Raw genomic sequence first — 17,244 nt, 5'->3', positions numbered from 1 at the left:
CTTGGAAAATTTCAATTCCTATAATATTTCAGTGTATGTCCCAACAGTGTGAAATTTCCTGATGGCATTGAATACAGAAGATGTGTACCAGTGATTTTTTGCACAGCATGCCTCAAAAGATCCCATTAGTTGTCTTTGATTCAGCTATATATATATATATATATATATTTTTTTTTTTTTTTTTTTTGATTGGGTGGAAGATCCAGTCTGCAGTGTCAGAAATTGCAAAGGTGAACGCAATACAATAACTACAAGCTGTGCACTGCAGAAGAAAGATGTGTTTTATTTATACATTAATAAAGAAGACCTGAGACCTTTTTGAATTTGGATTTTAAATATTGACAATATTATTGATTAATTAACATAAACATTAACATTAACATAATTAACAAAATTACAAATATTGAATTTCCCATTGGGGATTTATAAAGTACTTCTTCTTCTTCTTTTTCTTTTTCAATAATATAGTTTCACTGAGAATTAAATGGTGCTGTAATATTATATTAAATAAATATAGTTTAATTAATGTTCAAATTTGATCTAAACTGCACATACTGTAATTGACCAGTGCCACCAGAGGGCACTGGAAAACAACATGAAACATCTAGTCTAACATCTAGTCCAGTGTTGTTTTAGTAATTTAGTCCCCGTCTGATTGGTAAAATAATCTGCGTAATATCTAAACTTCTTGACCATCTCTCAGGCTCCTGCTGAGATTTCGTCTGCAGTATTTTTAATAAAACTGGTTTATACCTGTCAACACTGTAATTTATTGTAATTTACTGTGCTTTATTGTGTTTGTTCAATTTATTGTATTGTAATAGGTCATTGCTTGCTTGGCTTTCATGTTTCATGCATACTCCACAATCTCCTTTGGATTATAAAAGTGCTTATTAATGGATGGATAAGCAACATAAAAAATGATCTGGCCAGGCGACACGCGTATGTGTGTGTGTTTGCCAATAGTGTAAAGAATTTAAACAAACTGAATAACAAATCGAGGTGCATTCATCATGGAGATTTGACAGCAATCTGTAATATCCTGCTGACAGGGATATCTGGTGGCCATGCTCTTATCTTATGGCGGAAAGTGTGTTTTTCAAAGTAGTTCAATCTGTCACTCTACTGTTGCTCAGCAAACACACATGAAAGATAATCACTTCCATGGGTTTCATCTTGTTGATGAGATTGCAGCTACTTTCAGTGAACATACACCTTGACACCATATGGGTCAAGTATTGTCCTTTACTGAAAGTGATTTGATTAGAGATAAACATAACGCAAAACGCAACAGCACAGTAGGACATAAAATATTTACTCAAGATCAGTAGGTGAACAATAACTCTCAGTGTGCTCTACTCTCCAGTTTAAAATCAAAGACATTATTTCAGAAATATCTTTATGTGCAGCAAGAAGCATTATTTGCATTTTTAAAAGTGGAAACATCAAAGCAGCCCTAACTCGAGTTAGCACAACAGATTTAGACAAGAGTGCATTCGGTGATTTCAAACAACACTATAATCAAAACACTTGTTGGAGCCGCAGACCCTGCTGAGCCTGTGTTCTCACATCTGCAAGGTTCACCATGTTACTCGTAATTAGTCTGACTGAGACCAGGCTGAAACAGATTGAAGTAATAGAAGAAAACATCAGGACAGAATCTCAGGTGCAGTTTGAAGAAATGCCTTGTGTTTAAATCTTGCAGACTCAGACTCCGGCTCTTAAACCTGTCAGAGTGAATCAACAACGTGCCTTAATATCAGCAGACACTTGGAGCAGCAGGAAAAGATCATTTGTAAGAAACATTAATGATTGTTCTCCATTAGAAATAAGATTATTTGCTTGATATCTGAGTTAATAGACTGATACTTTATCACTGCACAATAAATAATAATGTAATGCCAGTTAGCCTAAAGACTGGAAAAAGGAGAAAGCAGCTGGCCCTGTTTCCAGTTGTTAGGCTAAACTGGGCTAAGTAGCTGCTTTCTGTCATGTAGCCTACAGGTAATGTTCATGTAACTGCAACAAAGTGAGTTAGCACATTACTGAAAATATCAAACTCTTCTGTTCAGTATCAGTCTCATTGTTTGCACAATACATGAAGCTACTGGCTCTTAGCTTGGCTCCACATACAGACTGGAAACAAACAGCTAGTGTAGTTCTCTCTGCAAGTACCAAAATCAATATATAACATTTTTTTAATCCCTAATCAGAAAGCAAAATGTAAAAATGACAACTATTTCCTTGTTCCCAGTCTTGATGCCAAGATAAACATCCCCAGGCTACGTGTTTACTGTAGAGCTACATCACAGCAAGAAAACCAGTGATACATGTTGAACTACTCCGTTATCAATTCCTTTCTCACAAGTTGCACACAGTGCAGCACAGTACAATGGTCCTCATTATAAAGCCACCATCAAAGTTTTTAATTACATCTATGCTTCCCCTGCTATTACATGTCAAAATGTCTGCTGGGGGAAAAGCCCCATTGCTGTGATTTCAATTATTCCACTGTGAGACGTCAATGCAAGTGAATCCCTAGCATCCCTAGCAATAAATTTTACATCTCACTTTCTTTAGTTGCCCCTTCCTTTGACTGAACTTGTTTCAGTAAAACTGCTGCTGCTTGGCGTAACCCCTCCACCTGTGTTTAATAAAGTACCTTTAATAGCTTGGTGCTCTGTGTCAGATTGAAGGAAGCCCATTGAGACCCCTGAGGAAGTTGTAACCAGGCAACTAAAGCAGGCTGTGGTCTATCTCTTTTCTGGCTGATCAAAGAAACGGAAGGTCAAACGCAGAGGCCAAGTCCAAAATTGTCAGGGCACTATGACAGAGTTGAAGGAAATTGTTGCAATGCTGTCTGTCTGTCCGTCCGTCCGTCCGTCCGTCCGTCTGTCTGTCTGTCTGTCTGTCTGTCTGTCTGAAAGCTGGCCATCACCAATCAGGCTTGCTATTCCTTGTCAACTCAGCTTATGTTATGCAAGACAAAACTGTGTCTCTTATTAATACTATAGATATAAAAGACACAAAAGAAACTGAAGCCCAGAAATATTTTACGGCATATGATGAGCATTTTACATTTATTTATTTATTTACAGTATATTGGCTATTTTGCCTTTAAATCATCTTGGAGGATTTCTGTGCATAACCCAGGTCTGGCACAGAAACAGGCATACACAACGTTTATACTGTTACAATATACAAAGTAATAAATAAGAAAAATCAGGGAACGCGCCCTGAAATAAACCCTCGTTCACAGATCTGATAAAACAGGAAGTGCCTGATACAAGGTGGACTGATTATAGGTCAATTCAATCAAAAGATGAACAATGAATTATCAACTGAGCTGTTGTATATGATTGACTCTTAGATGAGTGTGAATCAGTGTGTGTCACTGATGTTAGTATGCTTAATATTGTAATTATGATTTCAGAGGCAGCGGTCTGATTCCTTCTAACCTAATCATCTGATAACACAAAAAGATCTTTTATTTCTCAGACAGTATCAAAGAAGCACAAAAGGCACAATGTCTTTGTCTGAAATCAGTGTGTGCAAGACTGAACAAGCATTTCTATTAATTTCTGCATATGGGCTCTTCAGATTCACATTATAAAGTACTGTAGATCGTGTATTTGGTGAATCTTGCACCCTCCTGATCTTTACAAGCTTTGACTTGGGAGGTTTCACACATCAGAGAAAAGACTGTCTTCTTCAAAGGGTCATTAAGCATTGAAAGCTGTTGTTGTTAGCCCTAATTTCTGATCCAGGCAAAGCAGGAATAATGATGCCCTGTTCTCACAGTGATACAGACAGACAAAATATGCAACTGAGGAGAATTCAGTTTTCAAAACAACAGCTTGTGGAGATCTCTGGCCAGCTATGTAGTGCATGTTGTTCCTGTGATCTGAAAAGCTTGCTTATACGAGAAAGTCTCTAAATTAAAATGCAGAGAGCCAAGATGCTAATCTTTCTGGAACTGCTCCACTGACAAGGAGTCTGGATCTGTGGGCTCATTAAGTGTTTGTCTCCAGCCGAGCTTCATTTCATAGCACATTAATGTCCCAAAACACTTACTTGGGTAACAATGTTAAACAGCATCATTTAAGTTCCACTCATTGTGTCGCTGGAGAACGTCAGCACCTCTGGCATCCTGGAACATTTATTCCAAACTAAGTGAATGCAGTTGCTTCATCAGACAGGTGAGAGGAAGGAAAGTGGGCACTGACAGTCGAAAAAAAAGGTCAGCTCAGGCCAAGGCATCAAATGCACACAGTCAATTATGCTGACAAGGACCTCTGAGAGGTCTCTTCAGGGTCTTTGAAAAACTGTTTTCAAGAGTCCAAAACAGCTCTGACTGTCTGTGAAGTATAAAAACATCCTACACCTGAATTCCTAACGTCAAAACTAAAAGGCCCATCACAGCAAAAATCACATCTTTTCCCTCCTGCTTGATTGATATTCTTCTTATTTCAGACAGTATGTCTGTTAACGTACATTCCCTCAGCATGGCTATTTGGCATAATTCCCACTGCTCTGTCATGCTGTTTTTTCCTCCCTGTGCTGTTTAACATCTACGGCACCAAACACAACACTGGTTTATTCAACAGCACAATCTAAATGTGTTGTAATCTCAGACTTGTCCCTGAATAAAGCACACAGAGGCAGCATTGGATGTTTCTATGTATTTTGTGCATGTCACACTAGAACACTGACATGTCATGCAAATGTGGATTAGCTAATGTTTAAACAAATCAGAACTCAGTGTTCAATTAGGCACAATTATGATCCCACGCTCCTGCTGGTTCCTAAAGTGGAAATGTTGCTCTGGTCTCAAGGGGCTGTTTTTCCTTTAATAGGAGACTCAGGACCAATCAATTGTTGATTAAAAGCTGAGCATGATGTGCATGAACTGACCAACAAGGTGGCAGTGAAAAATCAATTCTGTGTTTTTTACACACACTCAGAAAGCCAAATCAAAAATGCAGCACAAGAACTGGAAGACAAACAGTCAAGCCAAATATTATTTTAATTTAAGGTAACAGTATATTTTTAAATTCAGTTTAATACCATGAAGAGAAGTGACCAACAACAGGTTTCCTAGGAGATGGCTGCTATGCTACACAGTGCTCTTTATTGCCGACTACACCATAAACTTTAGCTGTGTCACATCTTTTACAGGCCATACATGTATTTAGTAAAATTATATACAGCAAAACCCTGCTCAAAGTCCTTCACTTTCATTTTCATCTTCTTTATTGCACTTGATACATGGTTGTTATATGGCACAGTTTACGAGAAATGTTGTCCCACATGCACAATACACTGGAACCCAAACCTTGGAAGAAATGTACATTATATAGCTCTTGCCAAAGTTCTTTATAAAAGAGATCGTTACATTGTTTATAGTGATTTTAGGTAATACGAAATGCATTAAGAGGATGCTAGTAAGTTGAATGAATGCCTGCAGCCAAACTTAATGCACTAATGTTCTTTCTTTCGGTTGTGCAATAAGCTACTCTGTCATCAATCATTAACACATCACAGTTCACAATCCCTTAAGGTTTTTATCCATAATATTTATATGATATGGCAATATTGAAAAGATCCCCAAACCCTTTGTCCTCTCACTGCTTTCTGGTGCTTCCATTGCTCAAATGTACAGCATGTAAATGTGTGAGAAGCAAATCCCGAACATCCCAGACATTCATTTTAGATCCCAGTGTTGGAGAAAGCAAACAAGACGTTTTTATAGCACATTAGATGCTGTCTCTTCACAGCACGTGGAATAGACTATAGAGACTGCAGCTGTAAAACTGCTCATGTAAAGCGTCTTCAGTCGCCCTAAATTACTTAAACTTGTCCCACCTTTGCACCATCATTTTGTTATCTACTCCTCTCACGTGGGAGCGTGCCATGCTGGTTAAGTGTCTTCACTCTGATCCCTCTGGACTGCCTTTGTGAGATTTTTTAAATGTCATTCCTGCTTTTCAACACAATGACGCAGGACGATCTCTAAAGGATGATACAATGGGGGCAGGAGAGGCTTCAGTAGTTTCTTTGTCTTTCAATGAAAAGGGTTAGATTTAAGAATTGATGCTGATAGATCCATTGCTCAAGACTGACCCCTTGGTAACCTCTGTGCTGACTGTGGAGAGCGGGACACTCTCGTACCTCTCTGCCACCCCCCAGCAGCGACAGTGCAGCAGGGTGGATTTGAGCTGTTTCTGGAAATTGCTGTTAAGGAAACCATAGATGATCGGGTTGATGCAGGTGGAGGCCATGGCTGTGAGGTGGCAGAATGAGAAAATGATGTCATGGCTACAGGATGGGATAGCCTCGTGGTCCCAGTCAAACACTGTGTTGAAGATGTTGAGAGGGAGCCAGAAGAGTGCGAATGTCACCACTATGGTGATTAACATGGTGTTGATCCTCATGGAGCCCTTGTTCTTCTGTTGAGTGGCATTCCTGCCGCGCTCCACCATGTCCTTTCTCCTCCTTAGGCGGAGGTAGATGTGCAGGTAGCAGACCATGATAAGGATGAGAGGAAGAAAGTACTGGAAGATGAGGAGCGAGGTGGTGTAGGCTTGCCGTTCTTGAAGCGATGGCCACTGCTCCATGCAAACAAGGTGATCATTGACTGGGAAGGGAATGCTCAGGTTCTGGAAAGGCAAGCTCAGTATGGTGTATGAGAGAAAAGGCACTGAGATTAGGCAGGCCACGATCCAGGTGATAGCCACGGCCATGTAGGACTGGCCCACCAAAGGTTTCCATCCAGTAGGATGAACAATGAGCTGGTAGCGCTCCATAGCGATGAGGACAAGCGAAAAGATGGAAACAGTAACTGATATGCACTGGATGAAGGGCGTGAGCTTACAGAGGGCATTTCCCAGGATCCAGTGGTCCATCAGAGTGTAAATAATGGTGACCGGCAGGCAGACAATGCACATGAGGATGTCAGAACAGGACAGGTTGACAATGAAGATGTTGGTGACGTTGCGCATCTCCTTGTGCCGTGTGATTACAAACACTAGGCAAGAGTTCCCAATGAGACCCACTGCCATAACCGCACTGTACGCAACGATGAGAAAAGTGGTGCCACCCACTGACAGTGAGCAGTCCTCTGTGAAATCCCATGGTATCTCTTTCCACAGGGCTTGGTTGTGATAGGTGTTGTGCTGCAGCTCCATGATGGCTTTCCTGCCTTCACTTCAAAATCTGGAAACTAAATGAACTAATGTGTTGTTGTGTCACACGTGTTATGATTACTTTATGAATAACATTTGCATTTTTTTACAGCTTTCCCTCATCCTTACTTTTTCTCAGTCTTTACAGCAGTCTTCATTTTCTCTCTGGAAAAAAGGAAAATAAACAATTAACCTTAAACAAACTTCTAGTCCTAAAAAGTTTATTTTTACAGTTAGAAACTCTTCAGATATTTAAAGAGGTGAAATGGAGCTCCCATGAAAGCTGCAGTGTGAAAAGAAATTGACCCTGTCTTGCTGAAAAAGCTAATTTAATCATTAGTCTGTTGCTTCTTTTAAATGCGGATGTGTGTGGCAGAAAGAGGCTCTACTGCTGCAGGGTAAGAGTTTAAATTCACGGCTCTCCCAGATGTAATACCACAAATGTCTTTTGGTTCTCAGATGTATTTAGTGGTCCAATTTCACCTTTGTGCACACTGGCAGTGCTTTCAATTTTACAAAAACAGACTATACAAGAGGAATAATTAACATTGGTATGCGGATACCACGGGGCTGCTGGCAGAACGCACATCTCCTCAGCTACAGGCTATAAGAATAAATGACGTTCTGATGGCATATCATCAAGAAAGCAGCGCAGATCCAGACTTTGTGACATTGCTATAGTGGCATGCTGATTTAAATTTCCATCGCAATAATGGTGATAATGACGGCTCCTTTGAAGACAATCGTTGCCGCTCACTGTTTGGTACCCGCTTGACAGCACCAATTTGTTCCGTTTCTGTCCATAAAGAAAGCGACATCTCTCGTTGTCACTGAGCATACTTGCAAATTTACATGTGTGCACACGCAGCAGTGAAAACAGTACTGATGAACCGAGATGGCTCAGGTCCCCAAAAATGAGTTTGACACCACAGCTCTGCTGATAGACTGACATCTACAGGGGTGAAATGATTTTTTTTATTTTAATTGATGACTCCTTTACTATGATAAAGATTGACAGGTGGGACACACCTGGAGGCTGATTCCTTTATAAACAGTGATCACCTAATAATGTGCTATTGCATTTATGATGATTACAAACCCAGACAGAGTATTTATAAGGAAGAAACATTTACTACATGGAACAAAGTATACTAATACTGTTTTGTGTACTTTGTGCACCCGCCTGAGTGACAACCTGACTAAACCTGGCTGAATTTCTGGACATGTGGCCCACATATCATGCCCAAGATGCAGCCTTGAAGCTGGATATTTGTGGCAGACTTTGGACAATTAAAGTGATCCATTGCTTTGTGTTGTGGGTTTGGTAGCAGACAGTGAGAACAATAGGAGAAGGACAATTACCAAGGACATTAATAAATACTGAAAACTCTCATCTACAGATTGCACACATAGTAATAGCCCAAAGAAACATTAGAAACATAATATATGAGAGGAACTGTGGAGTGTTAGCAGATTGTCTCATATCATCCAGCCCATGCAGCCACTTCACTAAACCACTTTGCAATCATGACACAAACAGCCACAAGTCGTTCATGCAACAATTATTTAAGACATCACGCACAGACGGATGAAAAAGACACGCAGGGATGCGGAGTGGAAGAGTGGTTACGGCATGTGTGTCCTACCCTCGGTGTCTGCAGCCGTCCTGGATTCACTGTCTGTCTGCAGCTGTGCGTCTGCTCGCGCTGTGCGGGCTTCCTCCGCTCCGGACAGGTGGAGTTGATTCCTCTGTCCTCCACTGGACCAGCGTTTGTGCTCGCAGCTCTCCTGTCCGAGGGGGAGACGCATCACCCATTTCTACCTTCAGACGTGAATGTGCCCTAAACAGCGCCACTTACACTTTTTAGCATTTCATACAATGAAAGCAGTCCAGCCAGTGGCAAGTAAGAGGAAAACTCTAAATCCCATCAGAATGGCTATTAGAACCTGACCGCACCGGACATTCAACATGAGATTACATGATTAAAACTCATCATACGCAAAAAATTAATAATAATTAAATGAAATAAAAAAATAAAAAAACAAACAAACATTAGACTGAATTTCAAAGTCATTATAGCTTTGTCGTACTATGCCATAAATTAAAAAAAAATACTGATACATCTTAAGATGTGTCTTATTCGACACATCTTATTTCTTACTTTGAGGTAACCCCCCACCCCCAAAAGAAAAAAGAGTTACAGCCTATAATAATCGGCAAACAATAGTTTCTTACCCAAATATTCTTTTCCCTGGGACTTTGAGCGCTGCTTTGCATCACGTGAGACAGAGAGTCTGGTCGAGGAGAAGCTGGAAGGTGGATCACTGATCTGAGCTGAGATATTTCTTAAAGCGACCTTATGCCTCAGACTCAGGCAGGGATGTGATTGGGAACATGTTACATAATAAATTCTCCGTCGCTTGCACGCACGTACGCACGAGCGCCCGCGCACACACGAGGGCCAATGGGGAAATGGAGTTTTTTGAAATGTGTGCACATGGTTTGCTTCAACCACCTGAAGCCCAGGAAAGCTTCAGTGAGCCAGGTCAGAAGATGTGTCCTGTAAAGTCACATGCAAAATAAACCTTCACATAAATGAGTCACGTTTCATATATTCATTTATTGCAGGGCAGTGCAGTGCATTGGTTAAAGTGTGGTGGTTTCTGCTGTTGCTGCACAGTCTTAAGCCTTCACTGTGTGAAGCCTGTGAAATATTTGCCTTTATTGTTTTATTCGTGTCACACTTACAACAGCGTGTGAATGTGAATAAAGAGAAACAATGCTGGGCAGAGAAATTCAGCCACAGCAAGTGGACAGACTCTTGTTTCATGTCCTTTGGGTGGGGGTGCAAAGTATTCATGAGTCTTGCGTTTGAGCATTTATTACAGAAGACTTAAAGACATCACATCATCCTGTGTTTCTGTATTTAAGACACAACTATCTTGAACAATCCAAAATCATTTTCTGCCCTCAGTATTTAATAATATAGTCCGAGGTTATATTGATGTGAGTTGACTGATTGCATGTATTCTAGCAAGACAATAAACTGGCATCCCAAAAAGGCCAATACGCCCATTAACCTTGTCTTGTGACAGATGTGAAATGCTTCAGATTGATTGCTCTGCTGCAGTTCATACCCAAACCAACCACACAGGTGCCCTGTTCTCTCTACTGTAGAGAACACTACGGTACATATCCTTTAATTTTCCACATCCTAATTGACTGTAACATTACATTAGCATCTCTGTCCAGATCCCTCTGCAGCTGACACATAGAACTATTTTAAACCCTTTCTTTGCACCTCTCCTGCTTGTGCACCACATTGTTAACTGCTACTTCACACCGTCCCCACACACTCCTGTTTCAAGCGGAGGCTGCTTGAGAGAACAGTAATAGCTGTTTCTCTCAGACGCAGAATGGTAAAATGACTTGCCACCAACCGCAACAGCTCTGTGGGTGTTTACTTGACACAGAGACGCAGGTGTCAAGTCACTCAAGATGATTAATCTATGCACATATTTTTCAGAGAAAAGCACGGATGCTGAAAAAGGCTGAGTGAACAGTAGTACAAGGCTTGATCATTTTGCTCTAATGAGCAAATGTGGCTTGGGTCAGCAGCCAAACTTTCAGGCTCTTAAAACACTAATCACTGCCAAACTTCCCCTTATCGTCGACCTGTACACCTCACAGGTCAAGAGGAGGGCAGAGAAGATTTCTACAGACCCCTTACATCCTTGACACAAACTGGCTGAACTCCTCCCTTCTCATCAGCGCTACAGAACACTGTACACCTCAACAAGCAGACACAAGGACAGGATCGTTCCATGTGCCATCTGACTTATCAACAATTAATCATGTTTCTCTGTTTGTATATATTGGTCACCTCAAAGCCCAAATTCCTTGTGCATCAAACGTACTTGGTCACTGGAACTGGTTCTGATTCTGACTGCGATTCTGTTATACTGAGACTTGGAGGGGCCATTGTAGGCTACCTCTGCCTTTGTGTATTCCCCACTACTGTCACTCACACATCGAGCTTTCTTTCATTATGTTTTGACAGAAGGAGAGAGGAAAACATTTCTTAAAGTCTTAAATGTTTGGACAACTGAGCACTGGTGACATGAAATTGTTTTTTTTTGACAGTGTGACTTTTTGGACCAATAAAGTGTGGCCAGAGATGTTTGCGCAATCTGGAAAGGAAGAATACATCTCAAAATGAAAAAGGGAGCATGATTTCTTAAACTAATATTTGCACTTAAACACAAAGCAGATGAGTTTTCTCATGTGACAAGGTAGAACAGGGACACATAACATCTTCCAAAGATTTTCCAACATTGTCTTTCTGTCACTGAAAAATGTAAGTGTGCTTTGATCACTTCTTGTATTTGGTACACTCTATCAACTGTTTAGACTCCTGTCTTATGTCCATTTATGCAACACGCAATGTACCTTGATTCAAATATGGCCATATTTGGATTCACAGAGAGACTCAGATTATGTAAGGCACTTGTTTAAGTGGTTCTTCTGGGAAAATTGTTAATAGTTTTATGTGTCACTGCCTGTGTAAATCAAAAAAGTACTCTGCCCCATTAACAATGAACTGTTCTCCTGCTGTAGCTCCCCATACCCACTTTAATTGTAGTTGGGGAGCAGTTATTCCGGTGTTTTTTTAAGTGCAGAGCCTGATTTCTGGGATTTATTTGGCTTAACAAAAATGCTCACTTTAAGAAACTTTTAATATCTTCTGCTGAGCAGTGACGCTTGAAAATAGATTTTAACTCCAGTCATGCAAAACCAAGAAAGATGCAGGAACTTCTATGTTCTTTGTCCTACTTTGTTCAGTTGAGATTAAAGGAAAAAAAACTGAGAGAGAGAGAGAGAGAGAGAGAGAGAGAGAGAGAGAGAGAGAGAGAGAGAGAGAGAGAGAGAGAGAGAGAGAGAGAGAGAGCTTTACACCAAACAGTAAAACCGCAACATATAAGAGAACCACTGTTTGTTGTGCATATAACCCTATTGTGAAATATATTTATCATGGTGAGAGCATCTCCAATAGCATAAGAACTAATCAAACAAATCAAAAGATTCAACCTGGTTGGAGTGAACATGATTTAAGGGTTATTGTTAATTAAGGGGATCATAGTTTTAAAACTAGAAGGAAGAACAGACCTGTTTCACACCCCTACTGAACATTCACCAGAAACTGGGGTTCAAGCATGTTTGGTAGCTCACAGTGTTGATAAATGTAAAATATGGAATAATAGGCAAAGTAAGGCAAATAGGATAGAAAAAAGAAAGAAAGAAAGAAAGAAAAGCAAATAGCTAATTAGCCCAAATAAAGTAAAACACAAAATATACATATCAAAATATACAAACTATGAATAAAGCTAAATTCAGAGTTCATTACAATTAAACACTGAATTGTGAAAATACTGATGAAGTGGCTTAATACTCTTTCCCGTCCTCCCTCGCTGTGGGCCTAAATCCATATGCATTGCCTTCTCAAAGCAAAGGACAAGCTGCCCAGCAATATTACAGGCCTTTAAGTGAACCAAGCTGAAGTGATCCTTGACACTATCACTGCAAAACAGTCCTATAAATCCCTGCAGGCTTCAAATAACCTCAGTCAAGAACAAATTCCACAGTGCCTCAGGTATTCATAGATGACAAACAGCCCCCATCACCTGCACATCTGACATGCAAGTTCAACTTTCTGCTCTTCTGTTGAAATATGCCTTCTGAGAACAGCACATACTGCAGAATAAGAAAGAAAAAAATCATATACTTTAAATAAACTTAAGCAATTTTACTGTAAAGTTTTGCTTTTCTTAAAAAAATAATGTTCCTTTAGTAGCCAATTCATATGAGATGTCTTGGAGTGTCTAATTCACTGCAAATACTTAAATAGTCACTAATTATAGCTAAATTTGGCACTAATCTATATATTTGTAAAAACTGTGGGTCACATAACTACTTCTGTGTGAAAGGTGTCACTCTTGATGACATAGGTGCCAATCAGCTGACTCTTTTCTTTTCCATTGCAGTGGTTTTACAGCCTCTTTACTGTTTTAGTCTCACCACTCCCATCAGCCTCATTACTGCCGGCACCAGGAGGCGGAAGTAACATCTGAAAATAGGTCAAATTCAGGTCAGGACAAATACTGCACCTGAAGAAGCACATACGTTGGCCCAGGGAGTAATTTTGCTACCTGTTGGTTTGTGTAGCTTAGTTTATAGAGTGGAAATGGTTTTCTTCAAAAGTACACCACTAAGCTGCTAAATTAGCTCTGGACTGTAGCTCTATTCTTACCTAACTATGGCTGGAATAATTATACATATTTCCCAAAAGGTCAGACTATTTCTTTAAAGTCGCTTTTGTCGCTGAATTTGTTCACATTCTTTCCTAAAAGGTTTCCAATTCACAACCAAAATTGAAACTTAATGATACAGTTTTGGATCATAAAGGCAGTCAAGTATGAAATGAAACAAAGCTAGAAAAATAAACTGATGTCTTTTTAGTACATGCTACATCAAGAATTATATTTAGTATAGTGAAATAATGTGATTTGAGTCAGGAAAAGAGAGAGGAGTAATACATAGAGAAGAAAGAGAAATAGACCAGAGAGGAGCCTGAGATTGAGGTTTATTAAAATACAATTGCATTTGCAGACTGAAAGGTAGAATCAATCCAGTATGCATTAGACCTGCTGACCATCCTCCTCCTTTAATTCATATAAATGTTCTGCATGTCCTTCCTGCTTTCTAGAGCCACATAAGTATTCTACCCAGCTCCAGTCACATCTGTGTGCAGCACACGCAATTCTTTTACTGCCTCTCTGTTTCCTTAGTGTTTCTCCATGTCAGCCTATGATTCAGAATTTACACTATCATTGTCACAACAAATAAGATGGCGGGAGCCGTACCCCCAAAATAGCCCTCATCCCAATAGCAAAATGTGAAAACTGAATTCAGAGGCAGCAAGTTGCTATTGATCCCCACAAGCCCTGTTCAAAATGAAACCTGAGCTATGGACACATGGCAGAACCACCCACTCAGGTTGTTGGCAATTAAAAGTTGATCCATCATCAGTTCTACTTGGCCTTAATCAAGTGTTGAAGAGGCAGTTACCAAGGTTACTGCACGTGGCTCTGTTTCTGAGATACTTACTTAGAAAATACTGATTTCATGAGGATGATGTCAATGTATAATTTCATGTCAGTGTAAAGACTTAAGGCTATTCCATCACCTCTGATATTTAATTATCAGTGTAGACCAACTGCACATGACATAGACCAAACCTCCCCTATGAGAGCAGCTGCAGCACAGCACAGCAGAGCACAGCTATCTGGTGCTATCAAGTCTCTGCTTGTTGTTTTGTAATACTTTCCACAGGGAAATGCCAGTTTCCTGCCATGTGTTGGCCATGTGAGAAAAAAGAATCCACCCTCTGTCTTTCAAGAAGCTCTGAAGTTGTGTCCAGCCTTTTACAATCTTTAAACAAACAGTGACGGACGAGCTTGTGGGTTTTACGTCACGTCTTCTTGTTTATGTCAACAATAATTAATAATCCTTGCATCCTGAGGAGCAGTGCACATGTTGGAAGCCTTAAATATCCAGGGCATTAGTTTGTTTTCCTCAGTGAGACACGGAAATCTCCCAGGCTTTTCCAAAGATGCCTCTGACCACTGTGAAAGATGCACCATAGTAGGACACAGACTGACTTGGGAGTTGCCATTATAGTGAACAATAAATGTCATTTAATTTTAATCGTTGTGAATTCTTACTGCGTTTAGACTAACAATTGCATTTTTTCATACAATCTCCCTGTGGAGAGCCGTTCCAATTTCTCCCAAAAATGACAACTAAATATACTGAAGCAGATCTGCCCAAATCCTCTGCCAATGTAAACGATCCCCCACTGTTTATGATTGGAAGAAAATTATGTATCACCCAGTGGCTGCCATCTTAGGATGGTTGGCAGGCTTTATCAAACTGCAGTACTACGCGTTGTTGTGTTACAGGATTTTGGTACAGAGGGAAATTGATTGCTCACTTCACAATCACAGAGCAGTCACAGCAAAATTGCATCTGCCAGGGCGGCACCTTAGTCACTTTACAACCATCCATTCACTTATAAATCACGTAGCAGGGAGTATGTGTAATACAGTAGATATAATTCATTTCACACTGCTCCTGCTGCTTTATGAACTGTCCAGCTTTGAGTTTTGACACACACTCTTTAAACTCTGCAGATTCAGTCTTTTCATGTTTGTACAGTAAAATGCATACACCTTCTGTGCAACACTAAAAGTGGTAGGTAGTTGGCATGGAAACCACCTTAGAGGGGATGTGAGCAGAATGAATGGCACCACTGGAGCTCTGCTGTCCCAAACTAATCAATTGTATTGTCCTAGGGTCTGCCAGTTTCGTCTCTTATCAGATGTAACATACAGGAGCCATGCAGTGGCACATGGCTGGTACAGTCACTTATTTCCAGCATCCTGCAGCTCTAATTCTTATTGGGGCCCATTCTACCTGTAGCACACATGGGCCCATTCCTCCTTACTGCTCAAGCTCCTCATCATAGCCAGTAATGGCACCATAAAATGGTCGATTTCCATAGTTTTGTGAAGGGTAAGCATTTTAACTATTGCAGGATTAGTGTAACAGGCATATTTATAGAAGCCCAAGGTCATGGACTATTTCAGGTCTTGATAAATGCTGTAGTCAAAATCTTCTTTTAAAGTCTATTTGTGGCTTAGATTGACATTTAATTCTTTAAATGCAGCTCACTTTGTTTTCATTGGTCATGTCTTCCTCCGGCTTGTGGCGCTACACCCTCTTGCCTGATTAGAGGAGACGGTCCGCTGCATGATCTAGTCTCAGTAAGAGTAAAACCAAGTGCCCTATGGCCTCCAGGAAGTTCTGACAAATATGTGTTATAATTAGGTCACCTCTGGCCATAATAAACTAATTGTGGCAGGAGTAGAATAAAGGTGGACTTTAGAACCTGTTGTGCCTTGTTTTGCATTTCAATCTGATCATCACTGTTATTACATCAGGAAAGTTTTTCTTTAACCCAAAACCAAGTGGTTTTTCTGCCCAAACCAGCTATACTCCATGATTGTTACTGTAATTATGATGACAAAGGTCCAGTATGTGATAAACATCCTACCGAGCAGAGTAGGCAGAGCAGGGCCCTACTTACCCACACCTCAGGTTATGATGACAATTTATAATGGACAAACATGCAAAGTGGGTGTAGGTGGACTATACCAGGCCAATTAGCAAGTAAAATGCAACAATTACTTTAAATTAATGCTCAAACATGTGAATTATGTAGATAATCACTGCTTAGACACTTTCATACACAAATAAAATGTGTTTTATGGTAAAAAGAAGGACAAATACAAATTAATATCACTCTCAGCATTACCTTTATTGTCTGAGTGATATATATATATTTTTTAAGATTTTAAGATTTTTAAGATTTTTTAAGACAATAATAAAATAATACTCATCATGATATCCTAAAGCCGAAGGTGGCATTTTTGACAGATGACACACACAGGTGTCAGGGCCAAATTATTCATAATTTGCTATTTGAAAAGGGCATTTTTGCACCCAAGATGAAAGGCCAGAGGAGATTCCTCCCCCTTCAATTCTCCCTGTGCCCTTCCCTGCAGTGTATATCAGATTGGATTATAAATCAAGTGATGGATTATTCCAACAGTGTTTTTGCAAGTGGAGAAAATCTCTCCTCTTCGTGTTGGGAAATGATATATGCAAATTTAAATCTCTGCAGAAGATGAATTAGATTGTAAAAGCAATATGGAAGCTTAAATTTTATTATATTAAAGTGCTATAGTTAAATATATTAGAGTTTCTGAAGCAAAGGCAATAATGGCAAAGAAAGGACCCTTTTAAAATATTCAGTTATATATGCATTATTATTGATGTATTTTAATGTGAAGTTAGTCAGGCTGTGTACTAATTAGTAACGGAGGCCACAAATGTAATGAAGTACTGCATTATTTACCTTTAAAATGCAGTGGAAATTAG

The 17,244-nt window shown here is 39.8% G+C and overlaps 1 protein-coding gene across 1 annotated transcript; it reads right to left on the bottom strand.

Annotated features, from left to right (window-relative positions):
• Positions 1-5,511: 5,511 nt before the first annotated feature.
• Positions 5,512-9,541, bottom strand: npy8br (neuropeptide Y receptor Y8b). Its single transcript, XM_026321909.1, has 3 exons — positions 9,421-9,541; positions 8,831-8,972; positions 5,512-7,349 (listed from the first exon to the last, which is right to left on the bottom strand). The coding sequence occupies exon 3, from the start codon at positions 7,185-7,187 to the stop codon at positions 6,084-6,086; it is 1,104 nt and encodes a 367-aa protein (XP_026177694.1). The 5' UTR covers positions 7,188-7,349; positions 8,831-8,972; positions 9,421-9,541; the 3' UTR covers positions 5,512-6,083.
• Between the last annotated feature and the right edge of the window lie 7,703 nt (positions 9,542-17,244).

The sequence above is a fragment of the Mastacembelus armatus genome, chromosome 9 (genome assembly GCF_900324485.2).
Source record: "Mastacembelus armatus chromosome 9, fMasArm1.2, whole genome shotgun sequence".
NCBI lineage: Eukaryota > Metazoa > Chordata > Actinopteri > Synbranchiformes > Mastacembelidae > Mastacembelus > Mastacembelus armatus.
This window is presented reverse-complemented; position numbering and strand designations above follow the sequence as displayed.

Bases quoted from the DNA above. Each gene is read 5' to 3' on its own strand.
- npy8br (XM_026321909.1), bottom strand. From the start codon at position 7,187: ATGGAGCTGCAGCACAACACCTATCACAACCAAGCCCTGTGGAAAGAG.